The sequence below is a fragment of the Desmodus rotundus genome, chromosome 2 (assembly GCF_022682495.2).
Source record: "Desmodus rotundus isolate HL8 chromosome 2, HLdesRot8A.1, whole genome shotgun sequence".
NCBI classification, from domain to species: Eukaryota; Metazoa; Chordata; class Mammalia; order Chiroptera; family Phyllostomidae; genus Desmodus; species Desmodus rotundus.
Genome location: NC_071388.1, coordinates 514035 through 538829, shown reverse-complemented (window position 1 = coordinate 538829; position 24795 = coordinate 514035). Strand labels below are relative to the sequence as shown.

Below are 24795 nucleotides of genomic sequence, written 5' to 3'. Positions count from 1 at the left end.
CCTATCCCCACTCGGGGTCCTCAAACTGGATGACCCCATGAGGGAAACACACCTGCCGAGTGCTCCCACCCCATGTCACCGCGTGACAGCCGTCACAGTCACAAGGGGCCGGTCCTGACCTGGCTCCACGTGGACGTCCCCCCATCCCCTCTTAGTCAAGGACAATGTCCTCTCCTGAGCTGCCGAATGAGAAAGAAGAGCTACGTCGGCCGAAGCCAACCCAGCACATCCGACCCCTGGCCGGGGCCCAGCCGGCCTGCCTGTGCTCGCGTGCACGGGGGCTTCTAACAAGCAGCATTTCCTCGTCTCGCACAGTGTGACGAAGTGCTTTTGTTCCCAGAAAACATTGGCATGGATGTCCCTTTGGCAGAAATTGTCTCTTCGCTTTCAAGTTGATCCTGCATTGTTTTACAGCTTACAAAGACGTAGGCAGTAACGAGGAGGACAGGCCTATAGAAACTGCCGGGACCCGGGAACAAACAGAATTACTAATCCCTCCTTTTGGCCTCTGTGGTGCTCTGAGTGAAGTGCCTCCTTGAAAAATGTGGCCAGAAAAATGCTCACTAAAATTTCACTCAAAATTCACTGACTTTTCTTTGTAGAATTTGCAGTTCTTGCAGAGCGTGCCCTCGGAGTTCAGATCTGGGATATTGGATTTTCAACATGAAATACAGACAAAATTTAGTTTTTAAAAGATAGCTCGGATGAGCTTCCACTCTCGCCGTGGAGGCGGTGCCGAGTCAGGGCCAAGGCAGCGGCGGTGGCTTCCTTCTCAGGGCCACCTGTGTGCGGAGCGGCCACGGTGGTCCCGGGGACCTACTGACACGGAGCCAGGGCGCAACCCCAGCCTCAGTCCCCCAGACGCTCAGGAGGCCTTGTCGGACAGCTGAGACTCCGCCCCACGCTGCCCGTAAAGAAAAGAACGGCTCTGGGTTCGGGGGCCACTGTCCCTCAGCAAGGGACACGATCAACCGCGAGCTTCCCTCGAGGTCAGCAGCCCTCGGTGTAGTGGATAACGTGGCCCCTGGGTGGTCAAAGGATGCCATTGCCCCGGGCGACCAGCAGGAAGGACGAGGCTGAAGAGGGGGGAGTGTTTCAACAGCGGTCCAGAGAGCTCTTTGCAGAATTCCTCCCAGTGCCAGGGGCCCGCTGGGTTCTCCTTGTCACACCGCTAACAAATTAATGGACTCTTTAAAGTCTGTGTATTCACATTTCAGAGACTTCGTTTAAGAGAAAGTTCTACAAACTTTCTTCTGTTGTTCTGGGGAGAACATTAGTCAACAGCACAATATGAATTCTGTTGGTCTCTCAGCTCTGCTGGGGGGTTGCCTGGTGCCTCCCACTGTTTCCAAAGCTGGACCTCCGGGTGGCAGGTTGGGGCCTCGGACATCAGCCGAGGGGCAGGCTGCGGCCCTTAACCTCATTCAGCTCCACTGATTTTGTCCCAGGGTCCCCGGGAAGCCAGGGCCCTGGCTGGCACTGTCGGGAGGGGAAGGCACAAACTGTGTGCGGGACTTGAAGACCTGAGCAGCAACAAAGAGACAATTGCGCGTGGACCTGAGAATCGGTGCCACACAGGCCTGCCGGTCCTGTGGTGCGGAACCTCAGCGGGTGCGTCAGAAAAGTCGCAGGGGGCACACTGGCTACGAGGCTGTTGTGGGACGAACGCTTCTCGGGCACACGTGCTCTGCAGCAAATCACCGTCCTGTCAGACCCAAGCCAGAGGCTCACACCGGTTAGGTCACGCGTCAGCCTGGAATGACTTGGGTGACTGGGCGTAAAGTCCTAACAGACGTGTCATTGCCGGCTTGCCCTGTATGGGGACTTGGGACCAGCTGTGGGACTCAGGATGTCTCACCTTTGTAACTTCCTCCCAGGGAGTGGCTAGGTGAAGTCATCCACCCAGAAGACACTTCACGAAAATTCCTGAGCAGCAGACAGGCGGGACGGAAGCAAAGAGCCACGTGGGGGGTGGGTCTCAGGCAGAAACAGCCACTGAAGGAAGCCCAGGATGCAACATGGCTCTCAAACCTTCTGCGAGAGACAGCGGGGTCCGCTGAGGCCTGTTCACTCGGGCTCCAACATCAGCCAGTCTCGCCATCAGCGTCTGCAGTGCGACGCCCCTGGAGGGCAAAGTGTGTGAGCTGGGAAGGAGCCCACGAGGTCAGCAGAGGTCGACCTAATTCAAAGCCAGGAGCATCATCATCAGGAATGGACCGACCTTTACCCCCGCCAGGGAAACGGAAGAAACGTCTCAGCCGAGGTGTCTGACGCACGGGGGTGCTGTTGAAAGGGCGCAGGTGCATGCTCAAAACCTTGGAGAGTCTGCAAACACCCTAACTCTCTCTCAGTCAAGACCAGAGCACGTCACTGCGGTGGTCGCGTCACGCGCATTTGAGAGACAGGCGTGTGGTGCTGTGACCGCCTTCTCCTGTGGTCTCAGTCCCCACACGGCGGCTCCTGCGTGCCAGGTGGTACTCTAAGCACTGGGAGAACTCATGATCTGACGACACGGTGTACGTGCTCACGCGTTAGCGGAAATGGTTGTTTTTAGGGTTTCCACCCAGCTAACTCCCACATCTTTGGTTGATTTTAAGGTTTTCTCAAATCTGAAGATTTTAAAGTAGCAGTATATTGAAGATTGTTAAGTGTAATTGTTTCTGGTATTTTATTTGTTTGATATGGATATATTTACCATATTTATAAGATTACTTTTGATACGATAACAAAGATCAAGTATCAGTAATTTGCCCAGGGTGTATGTATATGTGTAGGATTAAGGAGACGTTTGAAAATAAATGAATAAACGTGGATATATATGTGTGTGTACACACACACACACACACACACACAGGCTTCCGACAGGCTGGTCTGCAGGAGAACTGTGTAGTTACCCACTCGACTGCAGAGTGGGGCGATGCGTCGTCAGTGTACAAGCCTCACACCCTGGCTGAGCAGAGAACGTGGTGAGTAGTGCGAGTCTGAGTAAAGATGGAATGCTGGGGGGGCAAACCCGCGAGACGAGCTTCCGTCAGACCTGAGACCGCGCACACTCCAGAACCTCCACCCTCCCACCTGCCGCACCTGAAGCCCTGCAGCTGCAAACAGCGGAGCCGCGTGCAACGCAAATCCCTGTTGGGTGAGAAGATACAAACGGTGGCCATGTTGCCATCTTGGTTCCAACTGCTGGACCTCCTGGCACACTGTCTCCTTCTTGTGTAAACAAGCGTGAGCTACCCAAAGTCTCGTGACTCATTCCCGCGCCGGGGGACGACCGTGAGAACCACAGTGGCTCCAGCTGCCACGGAAGAGGCCACAGCCACTGCCACAGTCGTTGCTCAAGGAAGTGGCTGATCCCGTCGACACGAGAACCACCGCCTGAGTGGGACGCTCCGTGTACAGGGACTCGTGGCTGACCTCCTCTTGGGGCCAGATCCTGGCTGCACCGCTTCTTCATGGCGTGGGGTCTCCTCGTCTACAGAGAAGAAATCCTAACGGTGTCTTTCCCGTGGGATCCCTGTGAAGATGAAATGACCTGATATACGCAGAGTGCTCAGAACCGTGCGTGGCCCTCGGCACGCCCGGCACGCGTGCTGCTACTGCTGTTGGCAACAGCAGTGTTTAAAGGCTCGAGGGCACGCCGTGCACCGCCTCCTGGTGCTGGCCTCGCAGGCATTACGGGGAAAAAGACGTACGCCATGGTCATCCAATGACACTTTCTTATAACAGACTGCAGATGAAAAATTACTTATCCTTTGCCAGTAATGTTCGCCAGCATCAGCACAGGCACACAATCAAGTCTAAACAGACCAAATGAGTCTATCTCAACTGATGCCCTTCCAGGATTAAAAAAAAAAGCTGATGATTTCAGATTTGATAAACGAGGCCTTTTCAATTGCAGTGACTTAGGCTGAGCAGCTCGGAGTACTTGACAAATATTCTAATTAACCTTTGACACGCACAGTGAGGCCAGAGGCGGTCAGTGTTTCTACTGTTCAAATGTGCACTATTGAGAGCGATGCGGCTGAAACTACAGGAGATGTAGAAGTGAAAAAGCTTCTGGACTGTCATTCAGAGATTTCGCTTGGACTTTTCACACTTAGGAAAATATTCCCTGAAGTATGCTCCTATTTTTAAGGATCCCTAAGTTTTGTATTAAACGTGGAAAATCTATTCAAGAAGAAATAAATATAATTTAATTACCCCCAAAATAGTACTTTTTGACCTAACAAAAAATAAACAGTGCGGAACACAGCGTGAAGTGGACAGACCTCAGGACTGAGGAGGAAGGAGGTACGGACCCTGCCCTGGCTCCCTCACTGACCCGCCGGCGCACCTCCGGCTCTGAGGTTGGGCCCTGCATCGCCACGCGGAGCGCTGGCCCGCTGGGTGAAGGTCCTTCCGTGAATCTCGTCCAACCACGACGTCCTTACAGGCTTTCAGGGGTAGAAAACTCCCCGTCCCCAGGAGCGGGAGCCACCCACAGGTGTCCCTAACTGCGGGAAACCTCGCTCCTTAGCTCCCTGCTGCGTCTCCCCAAGCACCCAGGCTGCCGGCTTCCCCAGCAGCCGACAGTCCTTGGAGTGGAGCACCACGGGGCCTTACCGCAAACTGTGAGCGGTGAAGAACGAGGGCTGGAAGCAGAAGGCGCTGTTCTCTGACCTGTGGTGTTTGTTTACCCGTCAGGTGGGGCGAGAGTGGCAGGAGAAGGTCAAAGGAACTGAGAAGTGTCCTTGCGCCTTCAACTGGACCACGTCCCCCACTGACCGACAGCCTCCTACCAAGGGATGGCCCTGCCCCTGAGGCTGCAGGAGCAGCCAGCCGGGTGGTCGTCTCTCCCAGGCCTAGACGGCTCCCACCCCTGGTGGGAGAGGCGGACAAGGCTGAGTTCAATGGGTGGCTGCAGCCCCACGCAGCAGTGCCACCCAGAGTGCAGGTGATGCATGCACCGCCCGGTGTCCCCAGGCTGTGACGCGGACAGGAAAGACGTGGGTCGTGATGGCGTGGAAGTGGTCTGGTGGCCCTGGGTTCTGCGGGGTGCCTGCCCGCTCTGTGGTCTGTGGGCGGGACATGCTGCGGGTAGGCGACCTGCAGGGCTGTCTAGCCCCACGTGGGGTCATGTCTGCCTGAGCCACATGCTGGCCACCTCGGCAGGACCACAGACAGACCTGCCTCGGGCTGAAGGAAGGGACAGCAGGTGACATAAGAGCCGCCCAACGGGCTGAAGAGCAGGCCCGGAGGTTCCGAGCTGAGGAGTCCCTCCACGGCCTTCCTGGGCGGGAGGAACGAAAGGGTCTCCTGTGCTTCATCTCCTCACTCAAACACACTCGTCACCAACTGCCTTCTGTCCTTCCACAGACCGGACACCCTGTCTCCCAAGTACTTGTGACGTTCATCATAAATACTGTGAGAAAACAGACGCTTCGTGGAACATCTGGTGTAGAGGCTGACCCCTAGTTTGCACTGGCGTGAGTCCACACATGTCACTGGTGGAGCAAACAAGGTTAAGATCGTTCCTTAAAAATGTTTGACAACATAGAGCCCACCTGCCCCCATCAGAGACAGCGCTGCACTAGCTACGGGGGCCTGGGTCCCCTGTGAGCTCTGACACGAGCTAGTTTTGTCACCTTCCTGAAGCCCCCAAACCTGCTGTGCCCAAAGCTCCGTCCTCTGGAACAGAGGCAGTTTGAGCGAGCCGGTGCCCGAAGTCTGATGGCCTAGAGCGCCATACTTCTAGGAGAACGCTTTGTCCTTGAGGCAGCGTCCTGGCAGGGAAGTGGCTTTCCCCACTGTGCCGAGCAGCAGACAGGCCTCCCTGCGCTTGTACCAACTTTGTCACAGCTTGAGCCTCGTCAGAAGTCATAGGCTGAGACCACCCAGCAGGTGGCGCATGGACTGTGCCCTGAAACCCACCTTGATGCGGAGATGGCACCTGGACCCGCAGGTACCTCTGGGGTGGAGAGCTCATGGGGCCTAACAGCAAGAGTGGCTTCCGTAAACCTCAGAATCTGTAAGGTGCTGCTTATTGAACTATTGTTCGTCTTACGGGGCCTTTCTCAAGGGGCTCTTCAAGTGCCTAAGGATCCAAAATGAAGCCATCAGTCCTCCCCAACTCACGAAGCCGACAGCGCTGACCCGGGTCTGGAACCGAGGCAGGAGCTGAGGGAGCCCCAGGACGGTCGGGCATGGAACACCACGTGAGACCAGATCCCACAGCCCTTCCCTCTCCCACTGGGGCCTGAGACCTGTCTGCAGCCATCTGCCCTCCCGAGAGGACACGGCTGTGCGGGCCTCGGAGCTGCCTGGCAGGTGGGCCGTGTTCAGGGGTGAGAGCCAGCAGGGGGGGCGGGGAAGGGCGGCACACAGGAGCCTTTCGTCTCCCCAGGGAGGGGAGGGGCGGGGAGTGTTGCCCGAGTGACAGAGTCACTGTGAGAGGCTAACCACAGGTCGCCGTTCCGAAGAGCAGAGATTTCCTGGCTGAGCAATGTGAAGACTTAGGGGGCATGTTTTAACGAAGAGAGAAGCTAATGAGGTAGCATAGTATATGGATGTACATATACCGTACATGTGGTTTAACAATAAATCCAGAAATGAAAAATAGAAAAAGACAAAAGCACAGAACACTTTGAAATAAAATATTCAGCCTTCATTATCTAGAAATTAAAAATTGAACAGACATGAGGCATATAAGCACCTTCAGAAGAATCTTCTGAATTTTCATCAGGAAGAGCCCTGTAGTCTCAGTTTTCCAGGAGAGGTAAGAGCGGAAGCAGAGGGAGCAGAGGGAGCATGGCATCCACCCAGGCGGGTCAGGCCCAGGACTTCGCTGCCCGGCGAAGGGACAGGTGACAGGGTAAAAGGAAAGGGAGCCACTGAGTCTGGCCCCAGGGGAGTCGGGGGCCTTGAGGGCTGGCTCTGAGTCTGGAACTCCTCGGGCAGACGCTCTCAGGGATGCAGTTCTTCCTTCCCAACTGAATCCCCACAGGGACCTCCAGCCCACATCTTCCCAGCCAGGCAAGGTCTCTGTTTCTCAGCGGCCCCCGCGGTGCCAGCAAAGGCGCCCTGCAGGCCTCTCCCTGCAGCAAAGGGGGCTCCTCTCAGGCCCACCAGCCATCCCAGGACCATGCCTATTGGTTTCCACCGGGAGACGAAGCATCTCTCCCAGCTGCAGGAGCCCCTGGGAAGTGCGCAGCCTCGGGACACGTTTCTCAGCCCCCTCCTGCTCCTTTCCCCACAGAAGTCCAGGATTTCCACCTACGAGAAGATGTGGGCCTTCATGAGCAGCCGGCCGCAGACGGCCCTGGTGCGGAACAGCGAGGAGGGGATCCAGCGGGTGCTGGCCACGGACTACGCACTGCTCATGGAGTCCACCAGCATCGAGTACGCAACACAGAGGGACTGCAACCTCACCCAGGTCGGGGGCCTCATCGACTCCAAGGGCTACGGAGTGGGGACGCCCATAGGTGAGAGGGCCCGGGAGGATGCTGTCCCTACGGAGCAGGGAAGGGAGCAGGCCCGGGGGTCCACTCCACGCCCCGAGGGGCTCGCAGGCCACGAGGGGGCAGACGCCCGTGTGCATCGGAGGCAGGTTTTGAATGTGCGGTTCCCAGACATTCCACCCAACAAGCTCTGAATTCCCCATTTCTTTCAGGTTCTACCAGGGGGTATCTGTTTGAGTCCATAGATGTTATTATTTTACCCCAAATATCTTTAAAAAGAATACCTTCTAATTAATTTTCTGGGCATTATTCTCTTCAGTACCTATACACATCCATGTATTTTCCTACCTTAAATTGTATTGAAGTATAACAAAATTAATTATGCAAATAGATGACAAAAGTTGGAAGGGCTGAGTTTCCAAGTCTACAGATGTAAAAACAAGGCTGCATCTCTCAAAGGACGACGAGGACTAAATTATTGTCGCTCGGGCCATTTGCCGGATTCGATCAGTGACGAGAGACACCAACGCTGCGGTTCCTTCTGCCCCCAGCCACCCCACCCACGCTCAGACACGCAGGGTTCAAAGCGGGAGAGCCTTCCCCGCCCCAGCTGAAAGGAAACGCACTCAGGAATTTGTCCTCGTGGCTGCAGACCTGTCGTGCCTTTCAACCAAACCCAGTGCAGGGGTGACTGGAGCAGGTGGCAGACCCCAGCGAGCACGTCCTTGGGGAGACGGCTGCTGGATAGACTTGTGAGGGATCTTCTCAGATGCGCTGGCTGACACCAGTCACCTGTCAGGACAGCCTGCGTGCGACACCCGCAGGTTTTCAAGGGACACGCGATGAGTCATGCCCAGTGTCACTCAGGCCACTGAAGCAGGAACAGCAAAGGCTGAAGCCGAAGTAGACTCGGATGTAAAGAACTCCCTGTGGCCTCTGGTCCCGACTGGCCGAGCCCACGCAGGCTCCAGGCTCTGCCGGACATCCGAGATTGGCGGGGTCAGGGGTCACAACACAGAAGTGCAGACGCTGCTTCTGAAAGATCCTCAGGGCAGGAACCCTGGAAATGTGCCTTCTGAGTAACTGAAAATGAACCTTCAAGAGAACGGGAGCAGGCGAGGCTTACACAGGAGCCTGGACGTTCCCATCCCTGGAGACGACTTTGGACAGAGGCCTGACGGCCAGTCTGGAAGGAGCCCCGCTGGGCGCTGCCGGGGCAGACCTTCACAGCGCTCTTGCGCTTTGGGCACCGCGACTGACCACTGCTCTGGGGCGGCCACGCCAGCAGCCAAAATCTCTTAATCCAGCTTTGCAGAGCCATTTTCTCACCAAAAATCCATACTCTTAACTGACAGGCCACAGTCTAACTAGAGAACACTTCGCTTTTCGTTTAAGTTTGATTGTGAGCGCTGACGATGCCTTTGGGAAGTCTTGGGTAAAAGGAAAAACAAAAAACAATAATGAATGCGAAATGTTAAAACCCTCCTTTTCCAACCTCAACACTGCACAAAGCGTAGGGTGTATGGGCACAGGTTTGGGGTGCAAATAACGCCAGCAGAAAAATGAAGGGAATTACTGTCTTGACTCTGCCAATTACTGTGACTGTCACTCACCAAATTCCTCAGTTCTAAACTCAGTGGACTGGACTGCATGAGCCCTGAGATACCAAACTGTTCTATTTGCTTTTTTTTTTTTGGGGGGGGGGGGGGGAGGCATTCTCCTGTTTCTACCAAGAACTTTAAAGTTTGCTAACAAAAAGAGCGATTTTCCTACTGAGTAGAAGAAATACAAACAAAGTTCCTAACACCCAAGGACAAATTGAGGAACTGAATTTTACCATCGTTTTACGGTTTCCTTTGAATTAACCCAGGAATCCAGGGTTAGGCAAGCCATAGCTGCGGGCAAACGTTGGCACTCTCTAACCCTAAAAGTTCTGTGGCATTACTTGAAGATAAAGTATAAATAACATCAATAAAGCCCTTGCAAATTTTCCAAACTGAATTTTGTCAGACCGTTGACTTAATCAAAACCTACTCTTACCAGTACTTTAATTAACAGGTGTGTTAGCCAGTACAGATTACTTGCTGTAACCAGCATCTGCCAACTTCTCGGTGTCTCACACAGTCAGTGTTTATTTCTTGACCTTGTCATGTCCCAAGTGGAATGAAAGAGCCTGCTCAGTGCCACCAGCCCAGGACCCAAGCCCCTCAAACTGGGGGTCCCACTGTCCCGGGGGACGTGAGCTCCTTAACATGCTGCTGCGCAGCTGGGGAAAGGGCCAGAGTAGAGGGTGGTGTGGGGAGGACTGTGAGTCAGGGTAGGACCCCCGTGGCTGAGACTGGCTGTGGTCCGTACCCTGGACTGTGACAGAGACTGGGGAATGTCAGCTGCTCCCCGGGGGGGAAGAGGAGGTGACCCAAGTGTCCTCTGGCCAGGTGGTCACAATATCAGACAACCAACAGCCTGGAAAGAGCAGAATCTAAGCAACGAGACCTCCTCATGTGGGAAAAGACTCATGAAAAGCTCCCCAGAGCAGAGGTCTGCCCCCAAAGTCCCAGCTCAGCTTTCCTCATTTAAAAGGGACAGAGATCCATCCCAGCCTGTCAGTGCCCCTCCCAGTGCCCTTGGCCATCAGCTTGTGGGCTGGGTTTCCTCTAAGACAGCCCCCTCCCTCCGACCTCCTTCAACCTTGCGGTGACCTTGCCCTCAGGCTCGCCCTACCGGGACAAGATCACCATCGCCATCCTGCAGCTGCAGGAGGAGGGGAAGCTGCACATGATGAAGGAGAAGTGGTGGCGGGGCAGCGGGTGCCCGGAGGAGGACGGCAAGGAGGCCAGCGCCCTGGGCGTGGAGAACATCGGGGGCATCTTCATTGTCCTGGCCGCCGGGCTGGTCCTGTCCGTGTTCGTGGCCATCGGAGAGTTCATGTACAAGTCACGGAAGAACAACAGCGACGTGGAACAGGTGAGTCCTTTCCCAGACTGGGCAGGTGTCAGTCTGCAGTATCTGTGCTAGGTCCGCGGACGTTGCCAGGATGCTCGCCCGTTTCTGTGAGGGGCTATCGCACTAGATGCCCAGAGGAGCCACTTCCGAGTTGGAGCCGGGAGCTACTGAGGCGCTCTCAGGCGCTGCCGAGCGTGCAGTCCCGTCTGTCACAGGGGACAGAGCAGCGCCGTGCACATGAAGCCCGGCTTGTGCCCTCAGGAGTGGCAGTGCAGGGGTCCAAAATTGTCTGTCCCTTCCAGTCATGCGCTCTTCAGGCAGAGTCAGGGAGAAATGAGCCCCAAACCGGCAAAGGCACAGAGAGGTCTCGTAGAGACATGTTATCACCCCAAATGTGGATGCTGAGCCCATGCACTAGGGCAGAGCGATTTATATAAAGATATCAACATAGTGTTTGCAAATCGAGCTTTTAACTCTTACCAATGTATAATTATAAAAGACAGTTCACCAAATTTTTTTGCCAGTGATGTGATAAGCAGCCCAAAATGACAATAAAGTACATAAGAAACTACTTCTCCAGATTAAATTCAGGATTGTGGTTGATCTCAACAGTCAACCACTTTTGCCTGTTATTTCTGTTTTTGATGGAAACCGGAGCTTACACTCCTCTGAACACGATGGTCGTGAGGAAAGTTCACGCCTTTGTACACGTGCTGAAATAAACAGAATGCCAACTCCCGGCCCTCGCACAGCAGGAGGCCGCCCCTCGCATCCAAGGGCCTTGCTGGAATTCTGAGACACGGGCTCTGAGGAGCGGGCTCTGAGGAGCGGGGCTGGTCTGATGCTCAGCCGTCACCGTCTTGGAATTCTCAGTAATTTGGGGACAAGGGCCCCACCTCTCTGTTTCGCACGGGGCCCTGCCAACAACGTGGCCGGTCCTGACAGCCGATCTCACACCAGCCTCACCTCCTTGAGGTGGACGCTCCCCCAAGCTCCCAACGCCAGATGAGCAAGTGTAACCCGGCTTCGTCATGAAACCCTCTCCCAGATCACCAGGCAACCTCGAGGGTATTAAACACCCCTTCCCGGGACCTTATTGGCGAAACGGTCTTTAATCAGAAGGGAGGATGGACAGGCCTGCTTTGTTTGAACTTCCAATTTGCTCTGGACGTGTCCTGTTTTGTGCAACTAAGTTGACAAATAAAAGCCTGTAGATGTTATGCTTTAATGTGCTTCTCACAGTGCCAGCTTCATTTGATTTGAGTTTTCATGGAAACACTCGTTTTTGCATCTGATTTACTCATTTCTCTGTATTTCTTTTCTCATTTCTTTTGCATGCAAGCCTTTTTGTTTCTTGCATGGACCGCAGTGTAAGCAAACCCACCCACCCAACTCCACTTCTGGGACCACTTTGTCTACGGAGGTGGAATGTGGCAAATTAATTCGAGAGGAGAGAGGGATTCAGACACAGTCCTCAGTTCGCACTGTGTAATCAGTTTTTTAAAAATGTGTTCCCAGTAGAGATTGTTTCTTGTAGCTGATGCTGTTGATGCTCTCTGTGTCCACGAAGCATGAAGAGCCACAACTCCTTGTCCCTTTAAGACAGCAAAGCCCGTGTGCGGTGGGCGTCCAGCTCAGCACGCTGGAAACAGATGGGACATTAGGGGCCTACGGCCTCCAAGACGCATATTCACAGAATCTGCTAGACCATCAACTTATCTTAGTTCTGTCTTCATGCATTAAAAATAAGCAGCCGTTTCCTCATGAAAAAAACGTAGACTTAGACTTTCAACAGTGCGAAGCATGACGACAAGATGCTGACTTGGGGCTGTTCTCCATCCTTGTGAGCCTTTTTCTCGATTTCCTCCTTTCTACCAAAAATGTTCTGCCGAGTCACACATTTTCCAAAGACCTGAAGCCCTATATTTTCATTGTAACTCTGTAACAATGTTCATTTCTAATTCAAATCTATTTCACTACTTCAAATGTGTTATTTAGACAAAGACTCAAAGATGTCTTAGATTTTAAAGATTCAAAAACGTGCTCCAGGAAATGGGAAGGAAATGAAACCCAGTGTCTCAGAAGACCACCAGCTGAGTTCAGCACCACCCAGTCCAGAAAGACCCCTGGGTAGAAGTTCATTAGCACCAACCTTTCAAGTAACATTGGCCAGTAGAGGTTGGCAGCCGCCTGCAGGTTCCACGGGTGCGTGCCCGTGTCTCTGAGGACCTGTGGGTCTTTTCCTGCTGTGGGTTCTTTTGCGCAAGCGCCAGCGCTCGCTGAGCTAGGTGTGCACGTAGAGACCTTCTGCTCTCCCCACTCGCCCCCCCTTTGCATGGAGGAGCATCTCTCCCGCACAGGTGGTGTCCGTCTGTCCCTCACCGGGACAGACGGGGGCTCCGGTCCAGCCTTTCCTGGGCGTCGCCCCGACCACACTGGCTTCTCTGGCTGCTTGGCCACTGTTCATTCACTCCAAGTGCACGGGGAGGAGGACAAGGGGGAGACAGTGGAGGAGAGAACCCCCATCCACCTTCCCTGGGGATCTCTGCAGATTCATCCCCCACCTGCACTCAGACTGTGTGGGTGGGGGCCCCTCCCACTCAGCCTGGGGCGGGAGGCCACCTGCAAGGTTCCCGTTGGGGCTCAGGATGCATCAGTCCCTGGGGGCTGTTTCCGCCCCACAGTGAGTAGAGCAGGGGCAGGCTTTTCATCTTCCCCCAAATCGGGATCAGTTGCCCTTTGTCTCCCTAATGTGGTTCCTTTTGACAGGAAGCGATCCCCCAAACATAGTTCTCGGGGTAGGAAGGTGCCGCAGGTACAATCATGGGGCCTCTGAACCACACACTCTATTTCTCTGCCGAGCACGGCAGGAAAGGGGGCCCTGGCCCAAGGTTCCTCGGTCCTGCTTTCCTCTTTAAACAAATGCACTGTGGAGGAAGCATCTCGAACTTACACTGGTGTTTACGTGCTGTTACGTGGTGGAGGCAACATCGTGTCTGCCCGCAGTCAGCATTCACATCCTTACAATCAGCAGAATCAGACGTTGGGTTAAAAATGATTTATTTTTAGTTTTCAAATGTATTGCTTCTGTACATAGAAATTACAGATTACAAAAGTTCATATTCCCAAGGATTAATAAACCAAAAATGCTACCAAGAGTTCGAGGGGCAAAGCTTGTGTCTCTACCCAGACCCTTCCTTTAGAGTGTGATGAAGAGGCCGGACAGAGAAATGGCCCCGCTCCTCAATGGGTGTTCTTTTGACACTATGAACTGTAAGTGACCCGATTCCAATATTTATACGTTATTTTGTGGTTTTCGAAAAGGCTTTACATATGGTATCACACTCAAGCCTTTTTAAGAATTTTATTTCAGCTTTACTAACAGTGAAATTGCTATCAGTGTCAGCCACCTGAAGTCCCAGGCTTTAGAATCAGAGAAGAGTTTTCTAAAAATTCAGAACTAAATCAGGCCTGAGGCTCAAGTTCTAGTGCAGCCACATGCTGAGTGACTGCAGACGAGTGAGAGCCTTCTGGAGTCGTGGCTTCTTAACATGGAAAACCGGGATACGGTTTCTAGGTCATAAAGTTGAAGGAGCATTTTTCAAAATAGGTTCCGTTGGCAAGAGCTACTCAAATATTGCTCATGGGCCAGGAGCCCATGGGGCAGCACCCCAGCTGTCCCTTCACTGCTGGCTTCTCAGCGTGTTTCGTAGCTTAACCGTGTGGCGTGGAGCATTTCCACAAGATGGAAAAGCACCCACCATTTCCCAAACTCACTGCATCACAGAATACCCCCTGCCCCCTGCCTCTTCGAGGCATCTCGGCAGACCAGCACTCTGCCGCTCAGACCCCAGGGCACGGGTGCAAAGTGACTGCCCCCACTGACAATCCAGATGCCCGCCCCCCCCCCCCACACACACACTGCTGCCGCTCAATAAATAACGGCGTTTTCATTCGTAGCAATTCTTCACCTTCTCTGAGCCCCCGCTTCCTCGTTTGTAAAATGAGGATGGTCGTGGACTTATATTTGCTGAGAGGTAAATCATATAACGGCATCAAAGTGAAACCACTCACGAGAGCCCTGCTGACAAATGCTCGGTCCCTCCAGGGAGTCAAGGGCTGCCCTCAGGCCGCACAGGCGGCGAGCATGGTTTATCGGGGGACGGAAACAGGCTGCATGGGAAGACAGGCTTCCTGGATCAGAGGGTCACACTGTCTCTAAGACCCCTCTCCTCACACAAGTTTAGAAACCAGTGGCCACTTCCCTGTACCCAAGAGAAGGACCCAAACTGGCAGCAGATGAGGCTCCACAGTGGCGGCAGGAACGTCCCCTCTGGGATTCTGACGTAACCGGGCCTGGGACAGGGCGCCCGGCGGATCCCACGCCGCTGGCCACTGGCACCCGCAGCCTCCTGTCCACGGCAGGTTCTAGAGCAGGACGCTGGGCCCGAGCGCAGAGACAGCACGCACGCAGCCCTGGGTGCTCAGTGGGCCCTTCTAGGGGGAACTCGGGGAACCGCACCCCTCTGAGACTGAACCGTCACTGCACCGCGTCCACAACTCCGTGTCGGTGAGTGGGGAGGGCCAGGCCCACGCGGCGTGACCAGGCAGGCAGCCAGCCTCTCCTCGCCCTCCCCGGGCGCCGCCACCAGGGGCCTCAGGCTCCGTCCCAACTCCCTCTCCATCTGCTTTTCCTCCTGCCCTCAGACGGCCGAGCCTTCCGCCACGTCAGTGACCACGGACCCCATGGCGACCCCACGGGGGCCAGGGCTTTTTAGGGGAAATTTAGGGGAAAAGGGCTTGAATGTGGAAGAAAAACATTCAGACTCTCTATTTCACATCACTCATCCTCCAACTTTGTGTCCCTCAGAGTCACATGGGGGCAATCACCTAAAACACAAATCACAGGCTCTCCCTGTGGAGATGCCTCCTCCAGGAGTCTAGTCCAGGAACCGGCGTCTCTAACTAAAGCCCGAAGCAGTCCTCAAACGAACCGTGCCCACTGGTTTTCATAAAAATGGACTCACACAGAGCAGTTTTCTCCAAAATTAGGTCACATGTACGCGTTTTCTTAAAACTGCCCAATGCAAGGGTTGGGATTTTTTTTTAGTATCTTTTCTTACGTGACCTTTCCCCCCAATAATTCTAAATACCATTGTTAAAAGTACTTGGTAAGCAAGTTTTTTTCTTTTGAACTAAATTAAACACAGCAGTTTGACTTCAAATTTGGTGGTAAGTGTGAGTTTTTATTAACACCGGCAAGTTATCCCAGCTTACACTTTGAAAAATGCTGCTTAGAGTTCAGAAGGGAACAGAGAGGTACAAAGAGATTGAGCCGTCATTTCAACAGCTGTGGAGAGGGGATGTCTAAGTTATTACCTAACAAGCCTGCCTCTAAGCTAATGCAATTAGGGGGGGAAATAAAACTTATTTTGTTTTAGACAAAAATCATAAATTAAATTATTTTAGTGTTCTTCCAGCAAAACTGGAAATACCTAAGCAATGCATGGTGGGTAGAGATCATGCCCTTCAGAAAATTAGCTGGATTACATGATTGTGAAGCTACAAAGGATAATTGTTCCCAAGCAGCAAGCTGCACTTGGCCGGCATGACGATGCTCCCCAGGAGCCCGCTGGGGCAAAGCAGCAAAGCAATGCATCTCAATTAGCTTCCACGCCCGTGACTCTCCGACTGTGGGGCCAGCATCCCTGGAAGCAATTTAAAAGTGGCCCGAACGGCCCTGAGAAGCGAAGGGAAAGCAGAGCACTCTTCCTTCTCATGCCCCTCTCTGCGCATCTAACTGTGCCAAGTGGCGTCATTAATTAGCTCTCGCAGATAATGAAACTTTCTGCCGGGTGCTGCAGTTTTGTGTGCCGCGGGAGCCTTCTCATTAGGCTTTGCACCGTTAGGAAATTTTATGTCCAGATGCACAAGCATATTAAGATAATTTTGCTTTCAACACCCTCTCCTCCAAACGCTCAGAGAAATTCTGTTTACGAAGACAAGGGCCTTGTTGCGACAGGAAACCAGCGTCAGGGGCGTGCCTTGCCTTGTGCTTCCGCGCCCTGCGGACGGACTCAGGGCTGGGGTTGTCTGCGCACACCGCAGGGCGGAGCGTCCAGCTCCACAGCCCAAGCTGCCCTGTCGCCGGCGCATCCAGACTCTCAGGAGGGACAGCGACACCTGAGTGATGTAGTGCAGTCCTGCTGTTTCCCCATCAGTCAAAAATGTTTAATTCAGCTAGACCAGAATTTGCTTTCTCCATAATTTTTCAGCTGGAGTGTCCAAAGTTCCAATATTCAGGTTTTTCAAGATCAAACAAGGATGTTTCCCTGACCGTGTGAACTGAGACTCTCCCGGCCAGCCGCAGGTCACCGGGTCACCGCCCTCGCATGGGCTCTGTGTCTCCTCAGGGCACCTCACTATCCGATGCTCCAGGTGCTCTCGGCTTCACTTCTTTCCAGTCTGAGCACTCTGTTTAACAAGTTATTTAGAGAAGTCTCTTTAATCACATTATCTCTGTAATCGTTCGAAGAGGCTTTCCTTCACCTGCAAACCCAACTTGGGGCATATTCCTGCCCCTTGGGGGTGAGAACACCATTCCCCCTGTGGTGGGGGGGGGGGGCACCTGAAGGCTGCTCTGCAGTCCTGCCCTTCCCCAGCCACCCCTTTGCACCCTTTCTGGGGGAGGGAAAATCTACAGCTGCTTTTGAGCCCTGTTCAGAGTCCCCAGCAGGCCCAAAGACTGGCTCTGAGGACGTTTCTCCACTCCAGTGCCTGCTCCCCGTGGGGGCAGGACAGGCAGTGGACGCAGTGGCTCTGTGCTCCCAGGCCCCCACCTCTATCTGCCTCATCCCCTCCTCCAGAGGCAATGGGAGCGTCACCCCCGACGTGGCAGGTGAGGGGCCCTTCCCAGGTGTCCTCGGAATCCTGGCTGCACAGTTCCCCTGGAAGCAACACGGAACAGTCCTCTCTCCCTCCCTGTCCCCACCTCCATATACTGGGTCCTCAAGGTGCTAAAGCAAACTTCCTCAGCCCAAGCACCTTCTCTTCTGTTAAACACCTGGCGGCCGTGACTCCCGGCCTCCAAGATGGCAGAGGCTCCTCCAGACCCACAAAGCTGTGTAGAAGCCCACAGCTGCCACTTTGACTTCCCTCTCCCCCCTTCCTTCCTTCCTTTCATCTCTGCCTGAGGGCACTGCATATAAAAGCTCTTCCTGCAACTTTAGAAGTGGGAAAAGGGGTTTCAGTTTCAGAAGAACTGGAAAAAAGCACGTGGATTAATACCGAATGTTACAGTCCCGGTGTTGACCTTACTTTTCAAAGTTTTCCATGAAATTATCCCTAATGTTAGAAGAGATGAACTTGTTCCTATACCCCATGAGTTGGGTTGTAACCCTGGGCAGCCACCCAGGTTAAAAAAAAAAAGCTTCTTTAAGAGTTCTTTGAAAGTAAATAAATTTATACATATACACACACACAATGCCAATCCACAACCGACTTACATTTATGTTAATAGGACAGTTTTCTATTCTTTCTACAAAACCCTCAAACACACACAGGCCCGAGAAGGACGATGTTTGTGCATCTGCCATCAGGAGTGACCTTGTCCCCACCCACAGGCACATTTTGATGGACAGACGGTGCTCAGACAGGGAGCCAGGCACTTCCAGGGCTCACAGGCTGCAAAGAATGAGAAGCATGGACCTGGGACCTGAGCAGGCAGAGCCATGGACCCCAGGCCCAGGTGTGGAGCCCACAAGAGAAGGAGTAGCAAGGCAGACAGACAGGGAGGTGGTGAGAACATGGCATCAGGAGAGGCCAGGAAGAGCAAGCAAGCCAGTCTGCGCACCGCAGCCGAGGGGCAGATGGGACTGGTGCCAGCAGCCCACAAAAAGCCCACTGAAGGCACCACAGGCGCTGGGGACAGCGGGGCAGGGGCTCCAGGTCACAGGCGGGTAAGGGTGGGGACCACACCCGGAAACCCTAGTGCAGCATCTAGGTTCCCTCCACCCTGAGACTGTGGGCACCCACTCAGAAGTGCGGGTCAGCGTCCTCCTGGGCTCCCAGGCACAATTCATCATGGCCAGTCTTCTGGAAGCCACAGTGGTGGCTGACCCTCCACCTCTGAGATCCATTTTATTTTAATTCCAAGGATGGCTGCATGGAAGACGGCCCAGGGATTCTGAATAAGCTCAAAAACTGATGAAACCAGAGTTAAAGGTGCCCAGACCCTGAGATTGGGAACAACGGACCTCACATAGAGGTGGGGGCCGTGTGAGAACCTCCCTCCCTGGTCCTCCACGTGGCTGGGGATCCCAACACTGACCTCTGCTCCTGGGTCCTCAACTGTCCCCTGAAGATGTCAGATCCCCATGCAGATAGGTATCCAGAGGTCCAAAGTCTTAACACAGTGAATGTGTGGACAGGATTCTTCTGTGCTTGTTTCCTGCAGAGCTTCCTAACTGCAGCCCCAAAACATTTTGACAGTTCTAGGCTTGTCCCACATTAGGCCTTGGGGCTTAAAATGGCAGGAAAGGGAACGCTCTGACCTTCTAGTTAAAGGGGAAAATCACTGAGCCGCTGCCTCCATAGGTGCTGGCAGTAACGCGACCAGACGGAGAAAATACTAAGAGTGACGACAACACCGTGACTCCCCAGCGCCTCTCCCTTGGTGCTCTGCACGCCGCCAAAAACAGTCTTTACAAAGACGTCAAATCATAGCTTACCTCCAAGTTATAACAGGTGTGCACATACAATAAGAGCTTTTAGTCTGTAAAATGACAATATATCTATATTCTTCCACGTGTGACATGGAAATTTATCAAACAATACTGCAGACCCCTTCAAGCATTTATAAATAAACTGCATAAGAGAGTCAAAAGAAAGCCAGACAGAATGTAAGATTTATATTGCACCCTTGGCTAGGCTAGAGCTTCTGAAACACAATGTGTCGGGAGAACCCTTGCAGGCCTGCACCCAGCGCCATCCTCCTGAACACACCAGCAAGCAAAGCCCCAGACACAGAAGCATGGAAGCACAATGAGAACCGGGGCCACTGCGCACAGTACTGACACCCCGCTTACCCCAGGGAGGCAGCCAACCCCAGACACCCAGCCCCGCTCCTTCACCCGTCACAAACTGAAGTCAAATTCCAGCACAGGGCTCCCGCACAGCTTGAAAATGACCTTCTCCACCCACAGGCTTTTCTCTGGGGCAGTTTATTCCAGGTTCAAAGTAGGAAGAACTGGGAGGCTCTTCCCTGTCCTCCAGGGCAACGGGTGCACAAGGGGGTCTTTTGTGTCTGGTTTGGCTGGTGCCAAGAAATCAAACATGGGGAGGGATCCAAGGACGGCCACGCAGCCAGCAGTCATAGAGAAGAGCAGACCAACCAGGAAGGCGCTGTCGCAGAGGAGACAGGAGAAGGGGGGACTTCCTGTAAAATAAACAGCAGGTCTGGCCCCTGCAACCCAGGCACACCCAGGCCCAGTCAGCCTCAGCCGCAGCCTCTCCCAGACCCATCTGTGTTCCTTGGCATCCTTGCTTGTGCAAGATAACTCGTGCACACTCACAAACACACTGACGCATGCACACACGTGCACATTCCACTTTGTGCTTGGACACAGTCAGGAGCAGCCTCCGTGGCAGCGACGCCGCCGGTGAGTGCGCACTCACTCACTACCAAGTCTTTTACTGCCCACGCCCACACCCCTGAGGGACTCGCTGGGAGGGGCAGGTTCTCGCAGGAGGCACCGCTGTTTCAGGTGGCGAGCACCTGCCACCAGCTCTCATTTCCTGTCGCTGAGCACCCATCCTTCCTGGAGGGGCTGCAAAGTTGTTCCTTCCATTAAAAAAAATGTCAGCAAGTGCTCTAGACAAAATATTTTCAGCAGCTATAAAGTCTCATCTTAAAGAGAGTACGTACAACGTGCCAGGCACCGTGCTAGCATTTTACATCCATCAGCTCTGATTCCCGTGGCAGCTCTGGGGAGAGGGTTCCACTGCTGTTTCTGTTGTACAGGTAGGAAAACTGAGTCTGAGAGAAAATGAACACCTTGCCCAGCATAACCCAGCCACTGAGCGGCAGGGCTGAAGATGAAAAGCCAGCATTCTGACACCAGGGGCCAACTCACAACTCTAATTCATGGTCATATGGGCAGATCCGTTAAAAACGAGAGTTCTGTCCACCAGGGAAAAGGTGGGGAGCTAGGGCCCCAGCTACCAGGGACATTTCCCATCTGCAGAGCCCTGGGAGATGCCACTGGGCACCCTACCCCTCAATTCTCTTCCCTAGGAGCAAGGACACTAGTCAACTATCAGTATGCCTGATACTTTCTGAAATTAGAGCTTAGGAATTTGCTTAAACATAGTTTTTCTATGACTCTTTACCATGAAGGAGTTCTTTTTTTTTTTAACTTTGTTATTCAAGTACAGTTGTATGCCTTTTCTCCCCATCCCTCCACCCCACCCCAACTGAACCCACCTCCCTCCCCCACCTCCACCCTCCCGAGGGGATCCAAAAACTATGGTACATTTACACAATGGAATTCTATGCAGCAGAGAGAAAGAAGGAGCTTACACCCTTTGCAACAGCATGGATGAAACTGGAGAGCATGAAGGAGTTCTTGAAAACCAAGTCCAGAAAGAGGCTTTTGAAAGCTATTCTGAATTGCGACTCTAACGCAGAAGCTCGATCTACTTATCACACAGGCATCAGTAATTCTGAGATTATCGCAGGCAAGTGGATGGACGGAGGTAAGGCCATCTGCGCCACTACAGACTCAGGGTGACCTTCACGGTCCCGCCTCCAGTGGACACGAGAGTACGTGGCCCCCGTGAGTGCGAGGCGGGCAGGGCCTGGAGGCTGTACACGTTCCTTGACCCGCAGGGCACCTGCGAGCAGAGAGGCCGGCCTGAAGCCTGGCATTTGCTCTCTGACCATTGGCGACAAAGGGAAACCCTGAAAGAAACCCTAGTCTGGGACCGACGAGCAAGCAGCCAGACCACCAACAGCGTCTTCAGACACGCTCAGCAGGGAATGAAGTCCTGGGGGTTCAGAAGAACAGAGATGGGCGTCCTGTCCCGGGGCAATGCATGCCTGGATCAGAGTTCCGGTTTTCCAGCAAACATCACTGACACGCGCGTGGAAGTGAGAGCCCCTACGACCATCCACCCACAGCAGGAAGGGCTCCGCCAGCCCCTGCCCGCGGGCCACTTCCGAGACTGCGCCTGGACTCCCGGCTTCTGCAGCCTCAACGTGAACTCAGGTGGAATGTCCAAAACTGAATGTCCGAGAATCCGAGTAAAACAGGGTGATGGGAACGTCTTACACATTCTGTGGGAAAAGAATCTACAAGTAAAGCTCTTTACAGTGACTTAATAAAAAAGGATCGATGAGCCGTAGAAGACAGCAGGTGAAGACAAATGCGTCCACGAGCCCGACAACTGAGTCCCCGGAGCCACGTTCCCAGGAAAAGCCCCTCGGGGCCTCCCGTGGCGATTCTTCCAAACGCATGAAGGGCACTGAGCTCCCTCCTTACCAGGGTGTCGGGAGGGCCACGTGGAGAAGAGTGTGTCAAACTCAGGGAATTTTTCCTTCCCGCTCCCCCTCCCCCACTTTTTAACAATTGTCCTAAACCAGCAGCTCCGCTCCTCTGGAGCAAGTTTCCCAGTCGAGGCCGCAAAGGCCTGGCACCTCCCACCTCCGTGACCCTCCCGAACGTGCTCCTGGTCCTGGGGGCACCATGTCAACTGCCGTCGGTGATGCCCCAGAGCTGCCCCTCCCCCTGGCACCTGGGACACACCTGAAGGATCAATCGCAGGAAACGTTTCTGAATGTTTGCTTGTCACAGCCCCCCTTCAACTCACTGACACCACAGCTTACCACTGGAGAGAAAGTTAACACGCAGACCTGAATCTTTGTTACCATCACAGGAAAACAGGAATGAAATTCAAATTTTAGAAACACTTATGTGTAACAGAGACAAGAAGTCATAGGCACACAGCAACTGTTTTGGAGGTGTGGGTCTGGGAGGCCAATAATTACATCTAGGATCTAAACATGTCTGTCTGGTCCTCAAATAAAGTAGAAAAAAATACTGCTTACTTAATGTCACCTCTCTGATGGAGCCCATGGAGCGCAGCTGCGCGTGAAGCGCAAGGAGCCCACGGGACAGGCTGTGCTCCGCACACTCGGCTCAGCTCTCCTGCTGCTCACCAGGGACAAGGGGGCTCGCGACTCCCACCCGTACCCGCATGTGGGTTTCTGATAAAGGGGCTGTGCTCACTCTTCTGTACATGGCACTGAAGGCGCTGACGTTTTTGCAGGGTGTTTTAGAGGTAACCTCACTAAAACAGAGTCACTTTATAGAAATCCCCCCAAGCAGGAATCTGCCCACGATCTCGTCTTGGCTGGAAGAAACGGCAGCCACCCATGCGCAGCGTGTTTGTCCTGTGCCTGCAAGCGGGGGTGGTGCGACTCACGCACACCACAAGCCGCCCTGCATCGTGCGTCATCTTCGCTGTGCGTCCACCATGCTGTTTTCATTTCAACCACAAACCTGCGTTGTGGCTGCTGGCACATCTCTTGTCTTTTCGGAGAAAATACTACAATTTAAAATTGTTTTTTTTCTTGCTCTTTATCAGAAAGGAAAGTCATCAAGAATTAGATTTTGTTTTAGGAACAAAGTAAGGTTTCGTGGGAGAAACAAACAAAGCCTTGGTGTAGCGAAGGTTTGCTCACTTTCTGTAACGTTACTGAAGTGCTCATGTGCCTTGATGAGCCTCAATGTTTGGATCGTCTCAGTGGGGGAAATGACTTAATTTAACTCTGCTTTGGTGTCTCAGCAAAGGTAAGTTGTCTCTTTTGAGAGCCTTCCTGGGTAGCTGTGCATCACTGCCTTTGTGAATGAAACCCCAAACTCTGCCCAGCTAGCGTGCAGTCTTGGTGGCCCCCACAGGAAAGGCGGGTGGCCAATGGGTGGAAGCGGGGTGGGGCGGGGCCAGGCCAGACTCCCCTGCAAGGCAGAGCTGCCTTGGAGCAGCACCTTTTACTCGTAAGTGCGGGCAGGAGACAGAGCAGGGCGGGGTCCACTGATGCTGACATCCTCTCGTCTCCTGCTCCCCAGTGTCTGTCCTTCAACGCCATCATGGAAGAGCTGGGAATCTCACTCAAAAATCAGAAAAAGTTAAAGAAAAAGCCAAGAACTAAGGGGAAACCTTCCTTCACCAGTATCCTTACTTGTCACCAGAGACGAACTCTGAGAAAAGAGACCGTGGCCTGAGCCAGCCGCACACCTGGAGGTGGCCTCGGAGAGAAGCGGGTCTTGGAGGGGAGATCTCCGACGAGCAGGTGGCATTTCCGTGTGTCTGCACATAAGCTGTGTCTGTAGATCAAAGAGAAAGTTTAAAAGGCCTGTGTAGGTGTTTCCTGGAAGGAGACACCATTCCTTTGGAAATGAATTTGTATGCTCACGTATTTTCTCTCTCACCCCAACGAATGGCTGTCTGTGCTTTCTAAATATGAATAAAACGAGTTTTTTCCTAGAACGAGTTTGAGTGTCGCTGTATCTCGTGTGACCGGCTCCCAGCCCCAGTGTCCTCAGCTGTCAAGTCCGCCATTCAGACGGATCCTGTTCGGACAGACAGAGCCATTTCCGGCTGAGTTTAAAAATATACATTTAGTTTATTCCCAAGACCTACTTATTATAGTAAAGTGAGACCACTCATCTTTGTGTTTCAATATTTAACATTATAAACAGTATAAATGGTGCTCAGAACATCAGTGAGTACTAAGTTTAAAAAAAGGATACTAAAAAGGAAAAATTCACTCAAAACCATGTGCCCGCCACATTCTGGGCACCGGTCCAAGTTCTGGGGATGGCACACGGAGGCAGACAGACATGGTCCAATGCTCCCCCACAGGTTATGGCAAAACGCAAAAGAAAAACATCCCATTCCTCAGAGCAGGAAGTTGGAACGGCCGGAGCCCGGGAGAGAGACGCAAGTCGGGAGCAGGGTGGGCCCCAGGTGACTCAGACCTGGGCTGAGGGAGCGGCAGAGTCAAAGGGCCGCACGGAGAAAGGGAGCTCCCTGTGGCTGCCACGCTGGGGGGAGGGGGTGCAGTGCGGGGGAGGGTGCCGCAGGCCTGACAGGTAACAGCCACGCAGGCGAAGAGTGGAGAAAGAACAGCGGGAAAGAAGACCAAGGGGAGGAAGGGGAGGTCACTGAGGAGGGTCTCTCAATAACCCAGAGGACGGATCACACAGCGCCCCGGATGGAGGGGACCTGGGGGGTCCAGGGATCCTTCACTGTGTCGGGAACCAAATGGAAAAGCAGCAACACTGGATCAATATTTCATATAATAAAGTCCCATTGGTTTCTGTAGGATTATTCTGTAACTGAAGGAAACTTT

At 53.3% G+C, this 24795-nt stretch overlaps 1 protein-coding gene across 2 annotated transcripts in view; it reads left to right on the top strand.

Annotated features, from left to right (window-relative positions):
* Positions 1-23785, top strand: part of GRIK1 (glutamate ionotropic receptor kainate type subunit 1) — a 215120-nt gene extending 191335 nt beyond the window's left edge. The window contains exons 14-16 of one of the 2 annotated variants that reach the window (XM_071220170.1): positions 7238-7463; positions 10150-10403; positions 23510-23785. In XM_071220170.1, the coding sequence (XP_071076271.1) occupies positions 7238-7463; positions 10150-10403; positions 23510-23665 (636 nt within the window). In that variant the 3' untranslated portion in view covers positions 23666-23785. Of the gene's footprint in view, positions 1-7237; positions 7464-10149; positions 10404-11724; positions 11875-23509 lie in introns of those variants that run through there. The other variant, XM_053916544.2, reaches the window with a different exon arrangement.
* Positions 23786-24795: the final 1010 nt, after the last annotated feature.